General features: G+C 41.3%; 1 protein-coding gene and 1 non-coding gene across 2 annotated transcripts; both read right to left on the bottom strand.

Moving 5' to 3' along the window:
• Positions 1-12,281: 12,281 nt before the first annotated feature.
• On the bottom strand, positions 12,282-19,548 carry Cyp4c3 (Cytochrome P450 4c3). The gene is made up of 8 exons (XM_018000806.2): positions 19,139-19,548; positions 14,496-14,611; positions 14,309-14,425; positions 14,086-14,245; positions 13,941-14,010; positions 13,182-13,464; positions 12,846-13,125; positions 12,282-12,790 (listed from the first exon to the last, which is right to left on the bottom strand). The coding sequence occupies exons 1-8, from the start codon at positions 19,371-19,373 to the stop codon at positions 12,450-12,452; spliced, it is 1,602 nt and encodes a 533-aa protein (XP_017856295.1). The 5' UTR covers positions 19,374-19,548; the 3' UTR covers positions 12,282-12,449.
• A 2,614-nt stretch (positions 19,549-22,162) lies between these two features.
• Positions 22,163-22,328, bottom strand: LOC149270590 (U1 spliceosomal RNA). The gene has a single exon (XR_016268827.1). It is a non-coding gene; the product is annotated as a U1 spliceosomal RNA (small nuclear RNA).
• Between the last annotated feature and the right edge of the window lie 748 nt (positions 22,329-23,076).

The following is a 23,076-nucleotide window of genomic DNA, read 5'->3' as shown; positions in this document are numbered from 1 at the left end:
TCTCTCTCTCGCCTTCACCCTAGCAGCACCAGCTCGCACAAATATTTACAGAGCGCCATTGCTCCAGTTCTGTTGCCGTTTCTCTTATGGCTTCTGCGTGTGCCACGGCTTCAGCCTCCCTGCGCGCGCACCTCTCCGCCTGCTCTCATCCTCCGCCAGCCCCCAGCTCCCCTCTCCGTTCCACAATCGCAGCAATTCTAGCTGCTGGGAACTGCTTCTGTTTATTATTTGGCTGCTGTTGTGAGGCGCTCTCAAGGGTTTGATTTGTATTTGTACTTTGTGGGTCCTTTGTGCCCGCTTCTGTTCGAGCGCCCCCGCTGCTGAGGGCAACCGAAACCGTTACCGCTGCCGTTTGCTACGTGCCCGAGCCCAAGCCCGAGCCCGACCCCGAGCCCTAGCCCTAGTACTAGCCCGATTCCACAATGTTCATAATAATAAGGCTACTTCTATCGTACACTTTTGAGGGCTGGCTGTCTTTTTACTGGGTGTCAAGGGCGTTTTGTTATCCCATTATTCTCCGTTAGCCGCCATTGTTGGCTCTGCTTCTTGCCGCTTGAGGCGCTACTGTGCGCGCCCCTCGACTCTGACTCTGCGTCCGCCTCTCACCGCCCCGCCCCGCCCAGCCAGCCCTTGCCTTTGCCTTTGCCTTGCTGTTGTTGTGCTCTCGATTGTGCACAAATAAATAAATAACTGTTCTTTTTGACGTATACCCGCTGCCTGGATCTGTGTGCTTCCTCCTGACTTTGCCACCCCTATCCCTTCCGCCTTCCCCCATCCAATTCCCGCTCTGTTTGATTTGCTCACTCCGGCGCAGTTGGCAGATACTTTTTGCCAAAATGCTTGGAACAAACGATATTTATTAAAATTCACAACAGCTTTTGTGCAGTTCATAATTTTGGTTTTTATTTCGCATTTGCCTGCTGGAGTGTTTTTTTTTTTTTTTTTTCTTTTTCATTGTTTATTCTTTTGCTTTTTATGCTGCGTGACTCAAGATGGGGTATTAGCAGACGGATCTAACCAGACAAAACGGTTTTCTTTTAGTGTCAATCGGAAGTGCGAGAAGATTATATTATTTATTGTTATTAATCTTTAACTTGAACATTCCGATTTCTCTCTTTCTCTCTCTCTTACTCTCGGAACCAAATCAACTTAATTTGTGCTTAAATATCTTTGAGATCATATAGATAATTTATCTTTTAGGCATTGAGAGAGCATTCGAGTAACTTTATTAGATTAGAGCTTTGGCAGCCAGATCGATGGAAGTGCAACCATGTAATCTCTACAAGTAAACGCTCTCAAAAAATCGCCCACTTCAGCAATCAGACTTGGTCGAGTTGGCAGGCGGCAAATGCACTTTGAAGTTATATAAAAGAAAGAAACTACTTTCGATTAGTTTTGGTCGAGCAGGGCACTCGGTGGAGCGTCTATTGCCAGGGCAGAAGCTGAAGTACTCGCGTATGTCAGTACTCTAGCAATATCATAGTCCATTTATGGACGCAATGATATGGAAAATGACTTCTCATTCGATTGGAAAACCCCCGGTGAATAACACCTGTCAGTGAATGTTGCTCTGTGACTCGGATCTGTTTTATGTTGATAAGCTGCGGCCAAAAGGGTTAACTGAATTTCGGTTTGATGTTCTGTTGTCCTGTAATTACATTTGCGTCACTGCAGGACGCAGACTATAATTTGGTCTAACCAAACCCCATTTTTATCATCAATAACCAATGCAGGGCAAATGCCAAATGGCAAATGCCAAATGCCAAATGCCAAATAGCAAATGGCAGAGGCCACGTTTCTATTGATGACATGATATCTATTTTGGGGCGCAGCGTTGTGGGATTTACCCAGGCACATTTCAATTATAAGAGAGAGAAAAAAATGAAACCAAACAAAATTAGACTTTCGACTTGCCTTGATAGCTGCCGGGACCGGGCCAATGCGCAAAAAGGGGCTTTAACATAGTTGTGTGTTATCGGGTAATTGGAATGTTTCCGAACAAAATGGCGGAGCTCCACATAAGGGCTACGTGCCGTAAATTATGTGCGCTGCGGCTAACTGTTGTACGACATTCGGGGAGAAGATATTTCAAGAAATTACAAAATAAAAACTCTTTTTATAATATTGGCTTTTTTCTGTCTTCTTTTATTGCATTTCTTGGAGTGTAATCTGTCAAGTGTCTGAAAGTCTTGTATCCTTTGATGGCCGAACAACAAGGCCTAATGCTCAGCATTCGTGAAGTCGCACGCGCACACAAAATTGATATGCAAAGCATTCGAAGGCGGCCAAAAGTGCCACAAATCTACACCTAACGCAAGCACACACATACACACACACACACGCATACACTTACACACACACGCGCTCACATAGAGAAATGTAGCTACATGCACATTCGCATCCTCATTCACGTCCGCGCCCTTGTTGTTGTCACATTTCCCTTTTTAAGCAACTACCAAAAAGTTCACAGCAGTCGTTGCAAAGTTCAGAGCCATTGCTCAGTCGCCAACTAATCCGGCCTAATCCCGAAACATGACGAAATGAAATACGATGGTGCGTAGGGAGCGCCGAAGATGTCGCTGCCTGCAAATGTTGCCCCTATTTCTTCCCATCCATCCCATGGCGTCGCTGCGTTCTGAACTAATTTTGTATGCCTTATGAGACGTGCGCGAGGTTGGAGTGGGGGAGTCGGCGCTGGAGACGGAGTCAGGGTTGCCTCTTCTCCCTCTCAGCTCTTCCGCTCTTCCGCTCTGCCCATTTCCTTTGCCGAAGTGGGCAACTCTTTCGCAAAATGGCGGCATTGATTTCCTGCCCGCCTGCCAGCGAAGTCAATTTTCAGGATTTGCGAACGGCTTTGCTGGCCAGCCTTACATTCTTTAGCAGAGATCTCTACGAAAAGCACTTCCCGCAAGCAGTCAATAAACTATACGCACACTCACACACACATACACACATGAGTGTGCCAGCTGCTCAGTGGCTTTTGCCGACTATGAGTGTCTCCATCGTTTGTTTGTATTAGTGTGCGTAGCATGTCCTTGTTGACATTGGCAGCTCTGTAGCTCTGTAGCTGTGGCAGCTAAAGCAACGCCCTGCATAGAGCCAGCTAAAAAATCTGTGAAAATAAACCCACAAAGCTCGCAGCCCCATCAAGTCAAATGCTTGAGTACCGAAGCCACCGATCGGAACAGAATCTAGGAGTAGTTCAATCAGCTTCCAGCAGCCAAGCAAATTGCTGTACTAATTAATAAGCGCAAAAGGCAACAATTCAGAGAAAAGCAAAAAAAGAGAAGAGAAAAGAACGACATCAGCTTCAACGAACTGCGGTCCAAGCAGCTGCAAGAGTCGCAAGTGGCATGGGGCATGATGCTGCTGGCTGTGGCAGCCACGTTCGCCTGCGGCAGCATATCGATTTAAATTAATTTTTGTTAGAGAGATGCTCAAGCGAAAATCCTCCATTACCGTAAAGTACTTGTAACAAAGTCCCCGGTGCCCTGATGTCGCATACGTATGCCGGACGAGCCAGCTGCAAAAAAAAAAAAAAGAGAAGATATCGGGAAAAAAATACAAAATAAAGAGACAGGCCAGAAGCGGAACTCGGACTGCTGGAGCTGGCGCGGGTTGCAAGGTGGGCCTAACAAATTAAGCGAGACACACATCGTGTCGTGGACGCCGCCGGAAGTAGCAGGACCAGTGAAAATATGATGACATTTCCATCTTGCGGACACGAAGCATCCATGGCCAAAAGTTACATCGATTGTTGGCCAATTTATGCGCGGCACGTGGTGTGTGTGAAATTTCCATTTGTGACGCTGAGGCTGAGGCTGAGGCTAGTACCATGCAGCAGCATCCTTTGTCGTAGTGCCTCATCATCTTCTCACACACACAGACAGAGGCACACACACAGGGACACACACTTACACATTCGTACTCTCTCTGCCACCTTATCTCCAGCCATTCCATGACCCATTCACTCGTCGCTGCACTGCAGCGCTCTGATTGGCTGCGCTCTCGCCACTCGCTACTTCAGGGCCACGCCCAACGAGTGCTGCGCGTCGGGGGTGTGGCCTGCACGAATTTTGTGGTTACATGCGCAAAGGTCTCGCCGGAGTGCGCACAGATTTCCCCAGGCACAGGATGCGTTCTTCCATGGAATTGTTGGTGCGTGCCCCTCTTTGGCTGTTGCACATTTCCCAGTCCGGCGGTCGGGCGAGTGGCGCGTTCCAAGATTGGATTTGTGCGCTCAACAGCAGCCGAACAGCTGTTTGGGATTGTTTTGATAGCATTTTAACTAGAGAGTTGGCAACACCAAGAAGAAGACAAAGAATGAAATGAAAAAACGTGGGCATGAATACGCAACAGAAAATTGATGGCCTCAACTTGTGGCATTTAATTAGGCTTCTGCATTACCTGGCCTTTGAAGCAGCGCAAAAAAAGAAAAAAACAAAAACTGCCTCTGCCTGATTTTGTAAACAGAATGAGAAGTCAAAAGTAGACCAAAGGATATAGCCAATAATTGATGTCGATTATCATTCGATTTATTGATTATTTTACAAATTTGGTTATTAGATGACATTATGGCAGCAGCTGTCCTTCATCTGTCCTCGTTTTCCACTTAATATTATTATATATCTGGTTTTTTCTCTCCCTTTTGCCTGCACAACTCTTGAGTCTTGCCTCCCATTTGTGGAGAATATTTTGTATTGACTCATGGGCATCAATCATTGCGTGTGTTTTGTAAGCACGATCTCTGCAATCGTTGCTCAACATGGGCGGCACCACATCAAAGCTAACTCTAGCTGCCACCCAACCACCCCAGCACCACCCAAAACAAAAAGCGGACATCAAACAAAGCGCGTAAAGAGTAAAAGCAAAATAACATATATACATAGATATATGTTTGCGTATAATAGATAAATATATATGTATATATGAACACTTTGAACAGTTGCCGCCACCAAAAAAAGAAACAAAGTAAAACAAAAATGCCCAAATTGATCTCAGCCATTGGCTGACACAATCAAAGCACTTACATGTGTGTGTGTGTGGGTGTGTATCGTCGATACTTATCTTTGGTATTTCGAATGCTCGGTATCGATTCCGATAAACTCTTACAGAGCAGCCGCGTAATGTTTGTATATGTTTGGTTTTTTGCAGTTTCCGTGTGTACATAATTAATTAATAAATCAAATAAACAACAATAAAACAAACAATTACAACAACAACATTAAACAGACTTCTGCATTTGCCATTGATATTCATCATCATCAGCAGCAGCAGAAAAAGAAGAAGCAGAAGCAGCAGCAGCAGCAGCGAAATCAATTTGTTGAATTCTTATCAGTTATCAGGGCAAATGGCTGCCATGAAATTGGTCGAGTTTCTGGAAGGGATGGACCGAGGGGGCCCACAAGTAATCCATCAATTTTCGGTACAAGCGAAAAAAAAGTAGCTGCAGCCGAACATCAGAGACGCCGCCGCCAATGTCGAAAAGTTTGATTTTCGGCTTTTTATGCGCTCGAATTAAAATGGGGATTACAATATCAAAATGTTTGCTTATGATTTATAGCGAGCCGAAGACAGCAGACGCAACCACAACTGCTCTGACACCGTCAATATGACTGTGACACCGCCTCTGTCTCTGTCTGCCAGATACTAACTATATCTGTATATATATGTATATCTATTTCCCACATGAAGATCTCAAATCCCATGCCCCGTTCCATTTCCATATGCTCAGTTTGTCGGGCTGCATGCGCGGAACGTGAGAAATGTGGGCTGACTTAGTGCAGTGGTTCAGCTGCATAAGCCACATGGGCTTTGGCCAGATCAAAACGCCATTTTCCATAAGGCAACGCACTGCAAGGTGGCCGCCGACTCTGATGCATGCCACCATGGCTCCGTGCTGCTTGCCTAAGCAAATACTACGCATTCGAAGGTGTCCCACAACTGTGAAGATTTCCCAATCATATTTGGTATAATAACTATTTCCATATGCATTCTGGGCCTTCGACTCTGGGCTCTGCGTATTGGGCTCTCGCCTGTGGGCAGGTGTTGAGTGTTAGCTCAGTTTCTCACAGGGTGGGGCATGCAGTGTTTGCAGAGCTTACGATTGTGTGTGTCTTTGGATTATGGATCATGTTTTAAGTTAACTACTGCATTTACTTTGGATTAAGCGCTGGTGGGCGTGGGAAGCAATCACAACTCTCAAGGTCTAAGAAAACCTTCACAAAAAATTGAGCCCATAAAGGGATTACATAAAGTAAACAGAGAACCTTAGATTGATTTGACAAGGAAAGAGTTGCGATAAGCAAGATATTATTATTTTTCATGGACAAATTTATAACTTGTATGTAATCATATTACAGAAAATATCCATACATTTATGTATTTAAGCCACAGAGGAAATATAATAAAATTTAAAAAAAAAAAAAAAAAAAAGATCTTGTTTCTTTTGATCTCCAAAATTACAAAATTTTAATGAATTTATGCTGTATTTATTTATATATTTTGTTTAAGCACTGCAAATCAAATCAAGAAATCATCATTCATTTAGTTAAGGAAGAGGATTTGTAACATATGGAACAGAATTATGGCTAACAACATATGGAACCAGATTTAAATGAGAATAAGTATATGCATAATATATTTTAGTCTAGCCACTAGATTCGCTGCTTGCATTCAGTTAACGAGCCAGACAGTGTAAATAATAAGGAATCCGAAGAAGCTGCGCGATCTATTCTAAGTGGAACTGAGGGGTGGTTCGCCTGGTCCTTTGACATTTGAAAATCAGCTCAGAGAATGCCAACTTACGAGTGCGACGGCACTTTGTTATTTTTATATTTTCAAATTATAAAAGCAATGGCAGGCGGCTTTGTTGTCCCACTTGGCTAGAGGCTGGAGTGTGGGCGGGAGCGGGTTCGAGGTGTTCGGGGCCGTTGCTGCTGTGAGGTTTGGGCCGTGTGCGTGTGAATCCTTGACACGCGCTGGCGCTTTCAAAATGCAAAAATAAATAATTTCAATTTAAATTCGTTGTTGTTTTTAGCCACATTGATGGGCGCAGGCAGTGGCAGAGCCAGGGGCGGGCGGCAGACACTTGGCTGTAGTTGTTTTTAGAAATGAAACATACGTTTCTTGCGCATTGTTTTCGTTTTGATTTTAGCATAAACACAGTCCAGGGCAGACAGGGCAGACAGCGAGGCGTGGGAACCGCCAACATCGATCGGCCGTGGCACAGCCGAGCGTCAGCTGTCTTTAATTTCGCAATTATGTGCTTAACTTTACAGCCCTGGCCTAAGCCGGCCACTAACTACCAATTTGGCTACTGTTCGCATTGCCATTGGCCATAGCTGATTCCATGGAGCTGGCGTCCAGTTTGCCTCTGCTGTTGTGCTGGCTGCTATCAGCAACAGGCTGCGGCTAAGCCAGCTTGTCAATTTTGTATAAAATTTATTATTTTATTTGCGTCAAGTATTTCTCTGTCTGTGCGTGTGTGTGTGTGTGTGTATAACAGTATATTCTCTCTACTGTTGGCAGCAAAAATTATTTACATTTTGCTTATTGCGCCGGTTGCCCATTGCCTCTCGTCCCTTGCCCGTTGCCCTTGCCCCGTTTGCTCGCGAAATATATTTTGCAGTTGCATGGCCAAAGGCAGACCACTGTTTGCCCTTGTTGTTGCTGTTGCTGTTACTGTCATAAAGCGCTGTTGTTTGCCCTCGAACTGTGCCTGCTATCACGGAGAGTGCCATAAAACTTGCATTGCATTGCACGCAATCGACAGCGACAACAACGCGACATCGACAGAGAAATGTTTGCTCAATTTATGACCCACAGGCGCTGACGTCGTCGCCGTCTAGAGGGCCCCGGGAGACCCGTCCGTCCGGCCATCCGGCCGTCCGACTGTCCGCCTGTACGACAGGGTCAGCAGTTAGCACTTACCAGTCAAAAGTCTACACAGTCACCAGTTGCATTTGCTGCCGGTCATATTAATAAATCAGTCTGGTATACCCTCCAAAAAACCAAAAGAAACAAAAAAGAAAAAGAAAAGAAATCAAAAACAAAAATATCAATTTGCCATTCGCTGGGTCCCCAACAAATCAATTTGGCAGCTGATTGGCGGTCATATGATGATGCCTCATTCCACTGACAGCCGCTGGACACTTCATTGACAGCCGCTGCTGCGAATTTTCAACTCACTTCACCTTCGACTGATAGAGCGTCGCACACCTTGGACTCCAGTCGACGGCAACGCGGCGCATGAGTAATGCTACCCGGGCGAGGGTGGCCAGCATGAAAGCAGAACGCAGAAAGCAGAAGGCAGAAGGCAGAGGGCGAAGCAAATGAAGCAACAAAATTCAGCAACAGTAGCCGCAGATTAAGAACCTTTTAAGGGATTCATGATTTTAATTTTTTTTTTCCGCCTGCTCACAATGCAGCTCGAACTGAGTATCTGGACTATACAGTCCACTCTATAGCATTTGGTATATGGAATAAATGAACTGACTTGTGCAAATTGCTAAACATAATTAGAAGAAAATGTGATTATTTTTCACTTTTTATCAGCGATTTTCATAAATTCCAACACTGATAATAAATTTCTAGATGAATCATATTTTATAAATATATATTGTACAATAATTTAGCAAAGCTTTCTGATTCAAATAAATTGAGATTCTGTTAAGTCATGTCTGAACTATGCAAGATTATTTGTTAATAAAAATAATCTCTAGAACCTATGAATCTGAAAACTTGGATTAAAAGAATTTCATGTCAAAGTATTTAAATTGCAAATTGTATATATAAATAAATAAATTCTTAATATTTAGTATATATATATAAATGTATATATGATTTACATTGCTAAAAATTGGAATGCTTGATATTAGTGTTTCGCTATAATTATAGATCTTCTCTATCAGGTAGAGTATTCAAAATTCGTTTCTTGCAAATTAATTTGATTTTCTTATTTTTTCTGGCATTTTTGTTGACATTGTTGCGTTGCAGGACGTTTGTTTACTTTGCCATTGGCCTGGCAATTTGGCAGCAAGGACACGCACGACAACAGTAGCAGCAACAATATAGCAGCAGGAGCAGGACGAGCGAGTATCCTGGACCGTGTGCTACGGCCGTGTCCTGCTAGATATCCTGGTTGTTCGCATTAAGCTAATTATGGCCAAATAAAGCGGCTCGAATCGAAGCGCGCGCTCTGTGCAAATAGCAGAGGAAACAGAGCTAGAGGGGTTACTGCTCTGCCGCACAGGATGCCAGCACTTAACTTCAGCTACAGCCTTGGTTTCCTCTAGCTGTGGTTGCGTTTTTGATTGTTTTTCAATTTTCTGCATTGTTAGACTTTTTGTTTCCTCTTCTAGTTGGCATTGTGGGGCATGTTTAATTTGCCGAGATGTCACGTGTCGCCAGAACAACTGCAAGTGCAGGCTTGACACGTGTCTGCCCCGCTCCGCTCCGGTCCGCTCAGCCCTGCTCTGCTCTGCTCTGCTCTGCTCATCCCATGCACCAGCTGTTTAATGTAGACAGCGGCAATGGCAAATATTTAAGCAAATCAATTTTGTATGCTCGCCCATCGCCCGGGCGTCAAATGGCAAACGTATCAGCAGACATGGCGTACGCCCCGCTCTGCCCCGGCAGCTGCATCCGCCTGGACCAGTTAGCGTCCAGCCACGTGTCGGCGTCGTCGTCGACGCGCCTCTTTCGTTCTCGCTGCTAATCTATCAAACGCGCGTTGGCAGCCAACCAAATTGAGTTTGTTTGGATATCATTTCCCGGCCTGTGTGCCTCTGCCTTCTTGTTGTGCCGACAGCAGTGTCCGCCTTTTGGCTACCTGCCCGCAAAGCCACTGCCAAAAGCAACTTTCACTTGCCCCGCTGCCACCTCAGCTCCCATCGACGCTTCAGGCTAACAACTTTTGTGCTCGGTTCCCACATTGTGCCGCCGCGTTGACGTCAACGTCAATCAAATTAGGCTGTCCTTGGCCAGCGCTTCAATGCTTCAACGCTTCTACTCTACGGCGCATCGGCGCTTCCCTGCCCGTGCCAAAGTTCACACATCAAATGTTTTCCAGGGGTGGCTTTTAGTTCCCTTCCCTTCGTTTCCTTTGACTGTTGCTAACTTGCGATTTGCGTTTGTAAATGTTTTTCAAATCAGATTTGTCTGCTATACACGAGGGAGTGCAATTTGTTTTGATGTGCCAGGCGCAATCCGTTTAAGTGACGTCTGAGTGCGGGTTCAAAGGCAGCGATGACAATGCCTACGGCACGCATAATTACTTCTGCTCTTTTGCCAGGCACAGCACTGGGACAGACGTCGAAACTTTTTCTTTGCTCCGAGACCATATGCTTTTGTCACTATCATCTTAGTGCGAGTTGCTAATATATAATATTTAACGTTGGTTAGTGTCCCAGTGTCCCCATGGAGCGGGTATCTATCCTAATAGATCGTATAGTTTGTATACGAGTAGAGAATTTTGGATAAATCTGTATTTCTACCATTTCTTGATAACTTCTTTTCATATCTCTATGTAGTATCAGACTTCGAGTTATCTTGGATATTCCAATTTGTGTTCATATACTGCCCAATCCTATTCTTTGATAGGAAATATTTGATTGAACATATTAAACTTAAGAATTTTCCTAATCAAAATTTCAGAGTTAAGTTCTTCCCATGGTTCGTCTTTGTAGATAGCAAAGCAAAAGCCAATCACATACTCTATTCTTGGCAGCTCTATTAGCAGAAGCAAAACAAAAACAAAAAGTCATTTCCAGTAGCCAACCCAAACTGATATAGTTGACATTTGCTACTCTTACCCAATGGAAATCAAAGCATATTTACATATGGCTTAGATATCGTGCGAGCAGATAGATAATTGAAAAAGAAAGGCAAATGTCTTCTGTCAGTATCCGGTTTTAGCTGCAGAGTGACACATTCGCTCTACTCGATGGCAATCGGGCGAGTTTTGATCGATTGGTTTTTAAGCCCGCCATTAAACTAAAATAAATAATCATCGTTGACATTGTAAATTCATAAATTAATAAAACAACTGCAACTGCAACTGCAACTGGAACTAGAACTGCAATTGGAAATCGATTTATTGCATCGCCTCTCCAAGTGCCAACATTCGAGTGATTCGATTCGTGCAATTGACCACGGTCACAAGTTGTGCACAATTCTGGGGCTCTCGGTCGGGTGCAATTTTCATTGTTCGCTTTTCATTTCTCATTGTTGTTTCGTAAAGGCAAATTTTTGCCATTTTTCAATCGCATATTTTAGTTATTTCTTGTCTCGCGGGGGAATTAGATTTTAAGACCCTTTTGCGTTCGCCGGATTACTAATATTTAGCAAGATTTTGCCATTCTAATTGATTGTTTGCCCATTCGACGCCAACGACGACTGGCCGCCACCTCCTCCTCCAGGGTCTCCTCCAGCTGTGCTTATCTACCTCTGGGTAACCTATCGATCTATGTAGTTATCTATTTCAGCTCCACTAGGAGTTATTCAATGCGCACGTCCCGCCTTCGCCTCGATGTACATATGCTCATAATATCCATTTAGATATTACTAACAATCGCCAGCCCATGCGCCCTGCCCTTCGCTGCCTTTCCCCGCCCACTCTGGCTACCCTGCCCATTTATTTGCGGTGCGCATTTATTTGTGCATTACACTGCGTAAGCGCACTTAAGTTGCTTTTAAGCCCTGGCGCCGATCCAATTGCGAAAAGGAAACGGGTCACAGCGCACAACACTCACACTAGCATGCTCGCGCACACAAGCACACGGAGGCAAAGCCAAAAGCCAAATGGCGCCATTTGTTGATGACTTGATGATTGTCCATTTTCCATTCCAGTGAAAACGTGTCGAGTGCGCAGGTAAAGTTGTTTGCAATGAACATGTTAATTGGTATCTGAAACTCGCTCGGATGACACTAGTGGCGCCATCTATTGGTCACGTGCTTTTCTGCTTGAACTCTCTGATCTTAATGTGTGGTTGATGTCTTGGCTAATCGCACTACACGAAACTGTACCAAATAGCAGAGGTATTAGGTAAGTTCGCTTACTGTGAGTATAAAATATCAAATCCTTCCCCAATTAATAATTTATTATGAATATGTGTCATTAAAATAATAATTATAATAATAATAATAATAATATGACGAATTTATAAGGCATATGAAAACATTCAATTGTTTATTTTCAGCTTTTTTAAATCAGCTGAACTTATGAACAGATAGCTATGAATTGGCATATATAACCCGATTATTACAAGAAAAGCGCCAAGTCTTTTGATTAAGTATTTTTTATTCATAATAAAATTACATACTAAACAATAAGTTCACTGAGTTAGAAGTTCAGAGGCAATGGAGCTCGCTAATTTAGCATATTTTTACTTAATACTCAACCTTAACTAAATATATACAAGTTAAAATACTTTGGATGAGTTGCCGCCTTAGTGGCGTGGTGTGATCTTTACTCTGAGGCCATCCTTGGGTCGCAGAATCAGTTCGCCGAGCAGCGTCAGGTCTTCGCGACGATCGACAGACTCGACCTTGTATTTGCGCAACACTGTCGAGATGACAGCCTTCTCCTCCAAAATGGCAAACTTCTGCCCGATGCAGTTGCGCGGACCAGCGCTGAAGGGTATATAGGCGAACGGATGGCGACCGGCGCAGTTCTCGGGCAGGAAGTTGTCAGGATTGAACTGCTCGGGCTTGGGAAAGACGCGCGGGTTGCGATGCAGCGCATAGGTCATGATGATAGCCTGCGTGCCAGCGGGCACCAGTTTGCCACCTAAACGAACACAGATATTAAAAGATAACCAAAGATAGTCCATTGGATCACCTACCGATGGTTACATCCTCGCCCACCATACGTGCCATCATGGGCACACTGGGAAACAGTCGGAGTGCATCTTTGATGCAGCACTCCAAATAACGCATGTCGAGCAGATTTTTCATTGTGGCCGGTGTCTCTGTGTCATTGCCAAATATGGACTCCAGCTCCTCGACAACTCGCTCCTGGTACTCGGGATTGGCGCCCAGCAAAAACAATGTCCACGAGATGGCGGCGGAGGTTGTGTCATGACCCTCAAACATAAATGTATCCACCTCCTCACGAATATCCTCCTATAAATGTGATATGAATATGTCGAATAATTTCCTTAATGGTTTTCCACACTCACATTGGATAGTACTGTGCCCTCTTTGGATGCGTCAATCAGTAGATCGAGGAATGCCAGGCGCTTCTTCTTGCCCAGATCATCGTAGGCGTCGGGCATTTCATTGTTGTTGTTGTTATTGTTGTTGTTAGCCAACTCCGCTTTGCGTTCACGTATCACCATATTGGAGAAGCCATGGAGCGTATTAATATAGCTCTGATGAGTCTTGTAATCCTCCGTGAGGCGGAAAAGCAAATCGCTTTGCAGCCAGATCTTGGCCTGGCGACTCTGCACAATGGAGCCAATGCTGTGTGTGTGCGTGAGGGTTGTCAAAGAGATGGAAAAAGTGTTGCATTAAATTGAAAGTTAGTCAAGTGTTAGAATGACTGCCTGCCTGTCTGTCTGTCTGTCTGCCTGTCTGTCGGGTGGTCGGTCGCTGTGACTGTCTTTCTGACAGTTTGTCTGCCTGTCCGAGTATCTGTGCGCTTTATGAGGCATGTTATCAGCAGCAACAGCAGCAGCATTTTCCATTGACATCTTAATCTCGCATATTTTTCGCTTGAGTGAAGAGCACCCCAAAACACAGCACACACACACGCAATCATAATGCGAATGTGGAGTGTGTGTGGGAAAGTATTTGACATTTGCACTGACAGCTCTCAATATCATGTCCCTTTCCCTGTTGCCTCTGATAACCTTTCGCTTATAGCTTGAGCAATTGAATGCTAGTTCCTCGAACTGTATATTATAATATTATTTATTCTTTTGGTAGTCCAGACTTACCCATAGACCGCCTTCACGTACTCCGACTCGCTGTTGCTCTGTGCATAGATTTTGCGACCCATGGCAGTTTCTGTGACGCAATTAGCAGTAGGTTATTTGATATGCTCTAGCTGTGCCTAGATGAAATTGTAACATTGACACTTACCGCACACGATGTCCAAAGTGCAGAGTGTGACGTAGGGGAATATGTTGAACGCCTCGCTGCCCAGCTCCACGGCCAGTTTGCGAGCCAAGACGGCGCTTTGCTCGTTGAAAACATCAATGAAATCATCCAAGATTTTGAAATGAAAGGCGGGCGTCAGAATCTGCAGATGTGAATTAAATATAAATATAGATATATACACATATGCATCAGTTTATCGACTGACCTTTCTGCGGGAATGCCATTTGCGATCTGTGCTGGTCAGCAGACCTGTGCCCAGCCAGGGATGCAGATAGTCGTAGTCGTGACTCTTGTTCACAAACTTCTGACTGTTCAGTATGGGCTATAAGACAGATATCGTAAATGTTACACAGCTCTCTGTCTATGATGACTGCTGCTAATTGTTCACTTACCTCCACGGTTTCCGGCTCGAAGAGCAGCACGCGCGGCGAGGTGCCCTGCCAGACGCGGTTGATGCCAATGCGTGTGCCCCAAAGTTTCTGCATGCCTATGACTCGATTGAATAGCTCTGTAAAACGATTAAAGAACACAAACAAACAGAAACCAGTTACGAATTTGTCTCAATGGTCTGTGATCTGCGAGCCAGCTGAATGCCTGACTGACAGACAGTTAACGAGCGTTTAAGTACGCATAAATAATAATAATAATAAATAGTTTCGCTGTCTATGTTGGGGCCAATGTTTGGACTGCCAGATGACTACCAGATCAATTTGAATATACCACGTGAACATAAAACAACAGTGTAAAGAAGTAGGGTAAGCAGTAGGAAGCAGCCAAGCAGCCCTAAATTTCAGATATAAGATAAAAGAGCTTCCTCCACAGCGTTAAAGCGACATAAAGATCTTAAATATAGTGTGTAACGCTCGTAAATCTTATTCTGATTTAGTAGACTTAATTACTTAATTATTCTTAGGCTTCTCTATATAAATAAACTCTAATTAAATTATTATAAGCAACTCGCCTGTTTTTAATGAATCATGCATACGAAATCTTTATCATATTGGTTCACATCCTATACAGACTAGCTTCACTTTTATTTTGAGCTTTATTTATAGAGGCTGTGCAATTCACCTAGGTTTTCAGTGCACGTGTGAAAATTGTTTGCGACATCAATTAAAGAAAAATAAAAGCTTACAAATCGTGTGTGAGAAGCAATCAAGGCCGTCATCATGTAAAACGCTGTGTTAATTTTAATATGTTACACTTGTTTATCACGTAGGTAAACATAAATAACATAAGCTGCTCTGTCTAGGCAGCTTCTTGGGTTTTTCTTTGCCCTTTATTGCTGGACGAGAAACCTGAGCCGGCGCACGTTGCTCATGCAGCCCGGTTTTCTGCTCGATTGCTGCATTAATTAAAACGATGACACACACATACACTCAACTAAAAAGACAACAACAACAACAATAAAAAAAAAATAAAACACACACTCACCATCTCTTTCAGAGATGTCTAATAATGATTTTATGTAACCCAAAGCTCAAGCGTCAACACGAATTGTTGAAGAAAGAAGAAGAGGAGCAACACCTAAAAGACAAGCGGCTATTGCTGCCCCCTTTATGGCTGTCCGAACTGCGGGTATGTGGCATCGCCTACTCTGATCACCCGCCCAGCTCCCTCGGAGCCGCTGCTGGCCAGCTGGTCGGAAGTCTGCATGTTTTATCATGGCGAAAAATAGGTAACAATCAAATTTCCTACATGCAAAAAAAAAAAGCAAAAAAAAAAAAAGAGAAGCAAAACAAAAGGCATATCAAATATTTGACCGGCTCACAATATTCATTATGTTTTTTAGTGGGCTGATGTTGGTGTTGTTGCTGCTGTTGCCGCTGCTGAACAGCTTGTTGACAAACTGGACGTAAAAGAGTCACAAAAAGTTTGGCTGGCTTAAATTGCGTTAACAATTTGAATTTATGAGTCGCTTCATGAGATGCAACAATTTGTCATTGGGCCCAAATTGTGGCACATTAAATAAGAAATAAAAAATCTTGTAGAGTTGCTAATAATCTAATATAATGAACTAGAAATATAAAAGTAAGGGTTGTATATTTGGCTTAATTTTATAATTGAATATAAACATAGACTCCACAAAGGTTATCTCAAGTATTATTATGGCAACAGTTGCTGTTAATGCGCTTGTCAAATTTAGCTGGCAGCCAATGCCAAGCCGCTACCAACCACGACCACAACGACTCAAAACTAAAGCTCAAACTCAAGTCGAAACTCAAACTCGGATTGAGAGTCAGATTCAGCAGACAGAGCCAGACAACTTGGCTTTGACTGCCAAATGTTCTTAGCATTAGAACTTGAATTCATAAAACCCGATGCCGGCCTTGGTGTCTGTATACACTTCAAATATGTTGCCAGTCTTAAGCATTTTGTAGTCGGATAATTATGAATTAAGAATCTCTGGCAGTTGGGCCACCGACTCGACCTTGAGCCAACACAATTTATTGCTGCGTCATGCAGCATGTGGATGCTACTGTTTGGTCGCTCGAAGTGCTCTTAAATCATTTTTCAATTGAATATTAGAGAACGCTTAAGTTAATTCGAGTTGTTGCTGCAGGGGCAGCCCCCATCGGCACGATTAGATACACAGAATTTATAAATCGCAACAAGTTCCTCGACTGCCTTGAACTGAACACAAGAAACATCTGCGACCCGCAAAATAAATAAAAAATAGCCAAGAGCCATGAGCATATAATTAATATTTCATTTGAATATTTGCATATATTTCTTCGCTAAGAACTTACTAAAAAAAAAAAAGATTAATTTGTTAGATAATAAAGTATAGTCATTGATTGGGTTTGCGATTTGAATACACTAACTTTTCGCAAACTTCTTTTCTAAGAATTATTTCAAATACAATTTTTTTATTATATTATATTTATTAAAATAATATTTTTGAAAAAGATTCGTAAACTCCATACTTATTTTGGTTTATTCTTCGCCATAAAATAAATTAAATTGTCTTTTTTAAGATACACTTAACATTTGCTTAGGATCAGGTTTGGGTGGGGTTTTATATGACATTGCAAATATTTATATCACTTAAATGGTATCAAATAAGTATTTCTCCTTTAGTTTGTTCTATCCAGAGACATAAAAGACAATTTGAATGCATTCAAAATCTAATTTATTAATGCGACTGAAGGCATAATTAAACCTGTTGCCCAAAAGTTACGAGTATGCCTCGAAGGCAGGTAACTTCCGTCAGTGCTCAGCATTGAAGTGAACGTTACCAAATTCTCATCTAGCCAGAAAAACAACTTCACTTAGCTCTGCCTGGCAACATCTATAACAAAGAACCGACAACAAAGAACCAGCCGTATAACAAAAACAAATCAAAAAGCCCCTGCAGCAGAATATAAATCGTTATTATAGCATAATATGGAAATTAGGCATACAGTTCAATAATTTATTAAAGACATGTTTGCTACACAATTAACATTTCATCTTGAACTTGACCAACTGAACAAGCTGTAGCCCGTATCTATGTATCTATGTATCTATGTATCTATGTGTCTATGTATCTATGTATCTATGTATCTATGTATCTATGTATCTATGTATCTATGTATCTATGTATCTATGTATCTATGTATCTATGTATCTATGTATCTATGTGTCTATGTATCTATGTATCTATGTATCTATGTATCTATGTATCTATGCATCTATGTATCTATGTATCTATACATGTTGCTTTTAATCTATGTAACTATAAATCTATGCGTGCTTCTTGTGTTTCAATAAAACGCTTCCGCATTTAAATGTGTGTTAATTGATATACATATGCTTCTATATTTCTTGTTGTTGCGGAACTATTATATTAGATTAGCTTAGTGACTTAATCATTCGATTGAACGTTCAATGTCTGGTGCTTTTCCGAACGACTCTTATGTTTATCAGCTACAAATGCTGTTTCGGTGGTTTTTAGCTACTTTTGAATGCCAAGATCAAGATCAAGATCAAGCAAGAGCAAGTCCAAGATCAATGCAAGCACACGTCCGGCTCAGACCCATGGCTTGCCTAAGACCTTTTTGGGAGTTTTGTGTGCCCCAGAGTTTTACGACCATTTATTTTACAATATCTCAAGTGTTTTATTATTTTGTTTTGTTGTTTAGCTATATTTACGATCGACTACCGTTTTTATAGCTGCTTCGGTTCTTTATAAAGTTGCTCAACATTGTCTTCGAGTTAATTTCATTCAATCAGCAAATGTCGAATTTCCGCTATTTACACTACCGAAAGGGCCCTATTTGAAGCTTGTTATGTTTTTATGTTTTTCTTTCGAGTTGGTGAAAGTTTTTGCCAGCTTACTTCATATCAAGTTCAAATTTGGCATTTGCCAAAAAATTAAAATAATTATGTGATGCACACTATGTATGGATATTTGTGTTTATTTTATTTTGAAGGTCTGATTACAGACTTTTCTATGCAAAATTACACAAGTAGATTGGATATTACAAAATACATTATATATAATACAAAATAATTTACATATACAAATTTTTCTGAATCACAGCAAGTGTGAATTCTGTTATTGTGTAAAAATGAAGCGATATATAGTAATTATATACGACAAATGAAGCTCATCTGTATGTTAAACAAATATTCTACTCTGTTATAGTTCAAACCTTAATATTTGTATCATCAATATGACAATTACCATTTTATTAGCACATTTTTGCACTACATTATTTGTGTATTTGGTATTTATTAGCCCGTCTGATTCGGCCCCTATAAAAATGGACTCTGTGAGATTCCGAGCAGAGAAAAATGAAAGTGAAACTGAAAGTAGCATAAAGTTCTATAAAATTTAGGAACAACTAAATACGGGGCACACTTTTATTGATTCACGTAGGCATTCACTGATCGTGTTGATCTTGTTTCGCTTGTCTATTAATTAGCACCTAATACCGCGTCTACGCTTTATTTACTGCAAGTCATATTGGCTTATTCAATCAGATCAGATCGCTTTTCAGGGTCCAGTCAACAAAAGATCTAACTTATAGATCAACGACAGCATACTCACCATCATGATCCACATTCATTTCGATTGCATTTCCCAGAAAGGGCAGAGCGGCAGGTCCTGGTATTTTTTCAATATATTTCACCCAACGCGCGCGTCTCTTATTATAGACCACTAGAGATATTATGATCGTTGCCAGCAGAAATATCGTTATAGGGGAATATCCCGATATGATCTGAGCGGCTTTGGAGAGCAAAATGCTCTCGGCCATCAATGAACTAAAAACTTTTGAGGACATTTTAAGAAAAGAATCGTTTTACACTTGGCTTCCAGCCTTTGGCATGTCCTTCACAGATACACACAGAATATCAAATGCGATTTTGTGCTGTTCGATTTTGACCCGGACCCGGTTTCGTGCTCTCTATTCGATACAAACGCCGCGAACTCCGACACACAACTAACAAATAGCTCGAGTTTGCATAAAAATTTAAAAAGAAGTGCTAAAATTTCGGCTTGGCGTTTCGGCTTTTCGAGCTTCGTGGCTCAGTTCGGCTGCTGCGAGTGTGAGCCGGAGATGAAGCCGATCGCATAGACGCTGTGAAAACGTAGTAGAAAATCTACTACTACTCGGCCCGTACTCATTTCTGTATTAGTAATAGTTTCCTCCAACTGCTATTGTCTTGTTTATAAAGATATATACAGGTATATGTACATATCTTCACATATATATATATATATGTTCAACATGAGTCGGCGCTTTGCAACTGTTGCTGCTGCGGCTGGTGTTTTGTGGCAATTCAAATTTTGCCATAATTTTTGTGCATTTATGACTACAATTCATCGTTCGCATATTAAAAGAGGGCATATCTTGTGACGATTTGCCAGTTGTTGTAGCCTTGCCTCGATCCTTCATATATAGGGGCATTTCTGGGAAATGTTGTTAAGAAATTACCAGAACTGGCCGAAATATTACCAGCTATGCCCTGACACCTATGATAGTTGCACTTAAAAACTACTACTACTACTATTACTACTATTCTGTTGCTCTTCAGTTATTTCACTGATTGTACAGTGTATTAGTCGGTTGATTAAGCCTGCTTGCAGCATTTGGCTTTAATTGCTGCCCTTGCATGTCTCTCAAAATTCGTATGCAGTAAACTGTGTGGACAACTGCTCGACAGTTCTGTTGGGTCTATGTCGGCTGTCATCTGTCGGCGGTCGGCTTGTGGCTGCCGGCTTAGCTTGGGCACCCGTTTATGGCATTCAGTCGTTGCATTTGTTGGCCTCTGAGTGCAATTAGCAGGTGTTTTTGGGATGGAATCGCTTTGATTCTATTAAAACCTTAGGCTGTCCGTCTATCAGCCAGTCGAGTAGTAGATACACATTTCATTATATGAGTGCAATTAAAACAACTTGACTGTGTCATGTCCGCCACTGAAATTGGAGCGTTTATTTCGAGTGGTCAGAATTTCATAACTCACGTCAAGTCGACTTATCCTCTACTCTGTCATCTACCTACCTTAATAAATTAGCCAAATTCGCAATTTAGCATTCGCCATTAGAACATGATAATTAAAAATAAACTCTTACTTAAAGTGGTCCAAGGTCGGGGACAAGTTTTCTTATTCAAAACAATTGGCAGCTTGTGTTAGATAATGGAAAATATTTTCATGGTCATGGCTGGCTGAAATCAAACCCATGTATAACTGGTTCCTCTCTGATTCTATCGCAAATCAACTTCGAATCAAAACACTATCGAACACAAATCGAGTTCTGTTGAAGACTTACGCGTGTTATTTACCCTCAAGTATTATTCAAACGTTGTTTATGTCTGTGGTTTCCTTCTAATACCCAGCAAACATCAGAAGTCCAAGATGGGCATATTGTTTCCCCATAAAAATAAGATACTATGCTAAAAACTTAAGAGCCGAGAAAACTTTTCCGTGATTTTGTTAATTTTTATAATCTTGATTTTACACTTTTATTTAATATTCATTTTTTTTTTTTAAGATATTTTTTAGTCGATTATCATATTGTTGGAAAACATGCCAATTTGCAGAATAGCAGAATACTCAGACAGAAAGAACCATTTTGCATATTATGAAAACGATCCAACAAAAGATTTCCAAAAAATTTTGCAAATAAAGTATGCAGATTAGGGTTCAACAGAACCTCTGGCATTATCAAACAAAAAATACATAAAAACAGTGAAATTGATGACATTGATGGCTTTGAATATACATCAAACGAGTTTGTTGAATAATATATGTAAATTACTTTCATGCTAAAATTTCTGAGACATTATACAATTAAGAAGAGCACGACAATACAATGGGTGATAGAATGTATCCAATAATAGTTCAACTTTACCCTTCAGGGTATCAAATTTGTTGTGTTTGTGTATACCTCATTTGCCCCTGTCTATTATAATGAATACCATCGCATAACTTAACTACGAGATGATTATCAATATAGTCTTAGCCTATAAACAGTTTTCTGCGCATTTCCTTAAAATATAATTACTCTATCACGTCGCAGTCAAAATAACTTTGTCTACAATTCGTCAGGGAAGTAAAATCTGGTCAGTGAATCGTTCTTTAATTAGACACAAATTAACAGCTTGTCTAATAAAAACCAGCTCTGTCAAAAAAGCAAGTCATTACGCGTTCAGCACTTCGATACTTAAGACAGTAATCCTTCACTTCTGTATTTTCGTCTTTATGAACATTATGTTTTCTAGTTCCAATCATATGATTGTTTACAATTGAATAAGCTGATTACCTTACCTTCATCGATTATATTATATTTCAAGCTCGGAATGGAAGATTGCGAGTTACGGGGGGGACCCCCTGGATTCTGGAGCAAATATAAACATAAATAATTTCTTTTAGATTCCATATTGCTAAAGAACATTTGATGTTTAGAAGATAGACACACTGATTCAACGAACGGCAACTGAGACCTGAAATATACCTACACGTGTTTTATAAATATATTCAGTATTTCCATATATACACATATGTATGTATGAATGCAAAGTATGTTTATACTATTTATACTTATATTTACATTACATTTATTAATTAAATCGGGACGGCGCGAACGCCATTCCCGGCTACCAAAAATTACACGCACGAGTTATTCACATTAGGAATAATCGCAAAGGTCAACTCAGCCGAAAGTGCAATGACCGAGCCTCGCTCCGGAGGAACCGCCTTCGTGATCACGGTTAACCTCTACGCCAGGTAAGTATGCTTTTCTCCGCTCTGGAACAGCCACTCCAATACGGCAGAGTCAGAGAGTTTGAGAATTGTATTGTGAAAATTTCTGCTGAAGTGAAAGTAGCAAAGGCAACAGGATTGCATGTAATGTGGGTAGTAGTAGTAGTTAGGGGTTGAAAAATGTAAGGACACAAGTATGAGTTGGTTCATATATACAGAAATAGTGTTGTTTTTGCTGAATGCTTCATGTCGAGTAGAAACGAATGTTTATTCATGTACACGTATATGTATTTGAGGAGCATATAAATGATTTATCTGATGAAATTATATAATTAAAAATGTTTATTTAAAATACATGCATATGTACACAAGCTTTGTATAATTTTATTATTTTTATTTTAGCTGAATGAGGCAAAATACAAAGCCATAGAGACATAAACCATATAAATATGTAAATAAATACATAAGCAGTGCTTATCACATAATAAAAACTGATAAATCGAATGAGTTAAATTCCGCAAAATAATAACTTTGCAGAAATTAACTATCTTTAAACAATAAGCATAATGCTTTTAGAACTTAACATTAACTATTTTACGTCTTCTTTCTGCTGTCTGCCAACCAAAATCCATCCCTCTTTTATTATCCACGACCAGAATGTATGCTAGCCTGCTGCTGAACACACAAACACACGCTCACACGCACACATACTCAACTGTTGGCAGCGCATGCTTTGACATGCTACATGCTTGCTGTAGAAAATTTCACTTGTGCGCGCAC

Source organism: Drosophila arizonae, chromosome 2 (assembly GCF_054131065.1).
Source record: "Drosophila arizonae isolate 15081-1271.41 chromosome 2, UAZ_ARI_1.0, whole genome shotgun sequence".
NCBI classification, from domain to species: Eukaryota; Metazoa; Arthropoda; class Insecta; order Diptera; family Drosophilidae; genus Drosophila; species Drosophila arizonae.
This window is presented reverse-complemented; position numbering and strand designations above follow the sequence as displayed.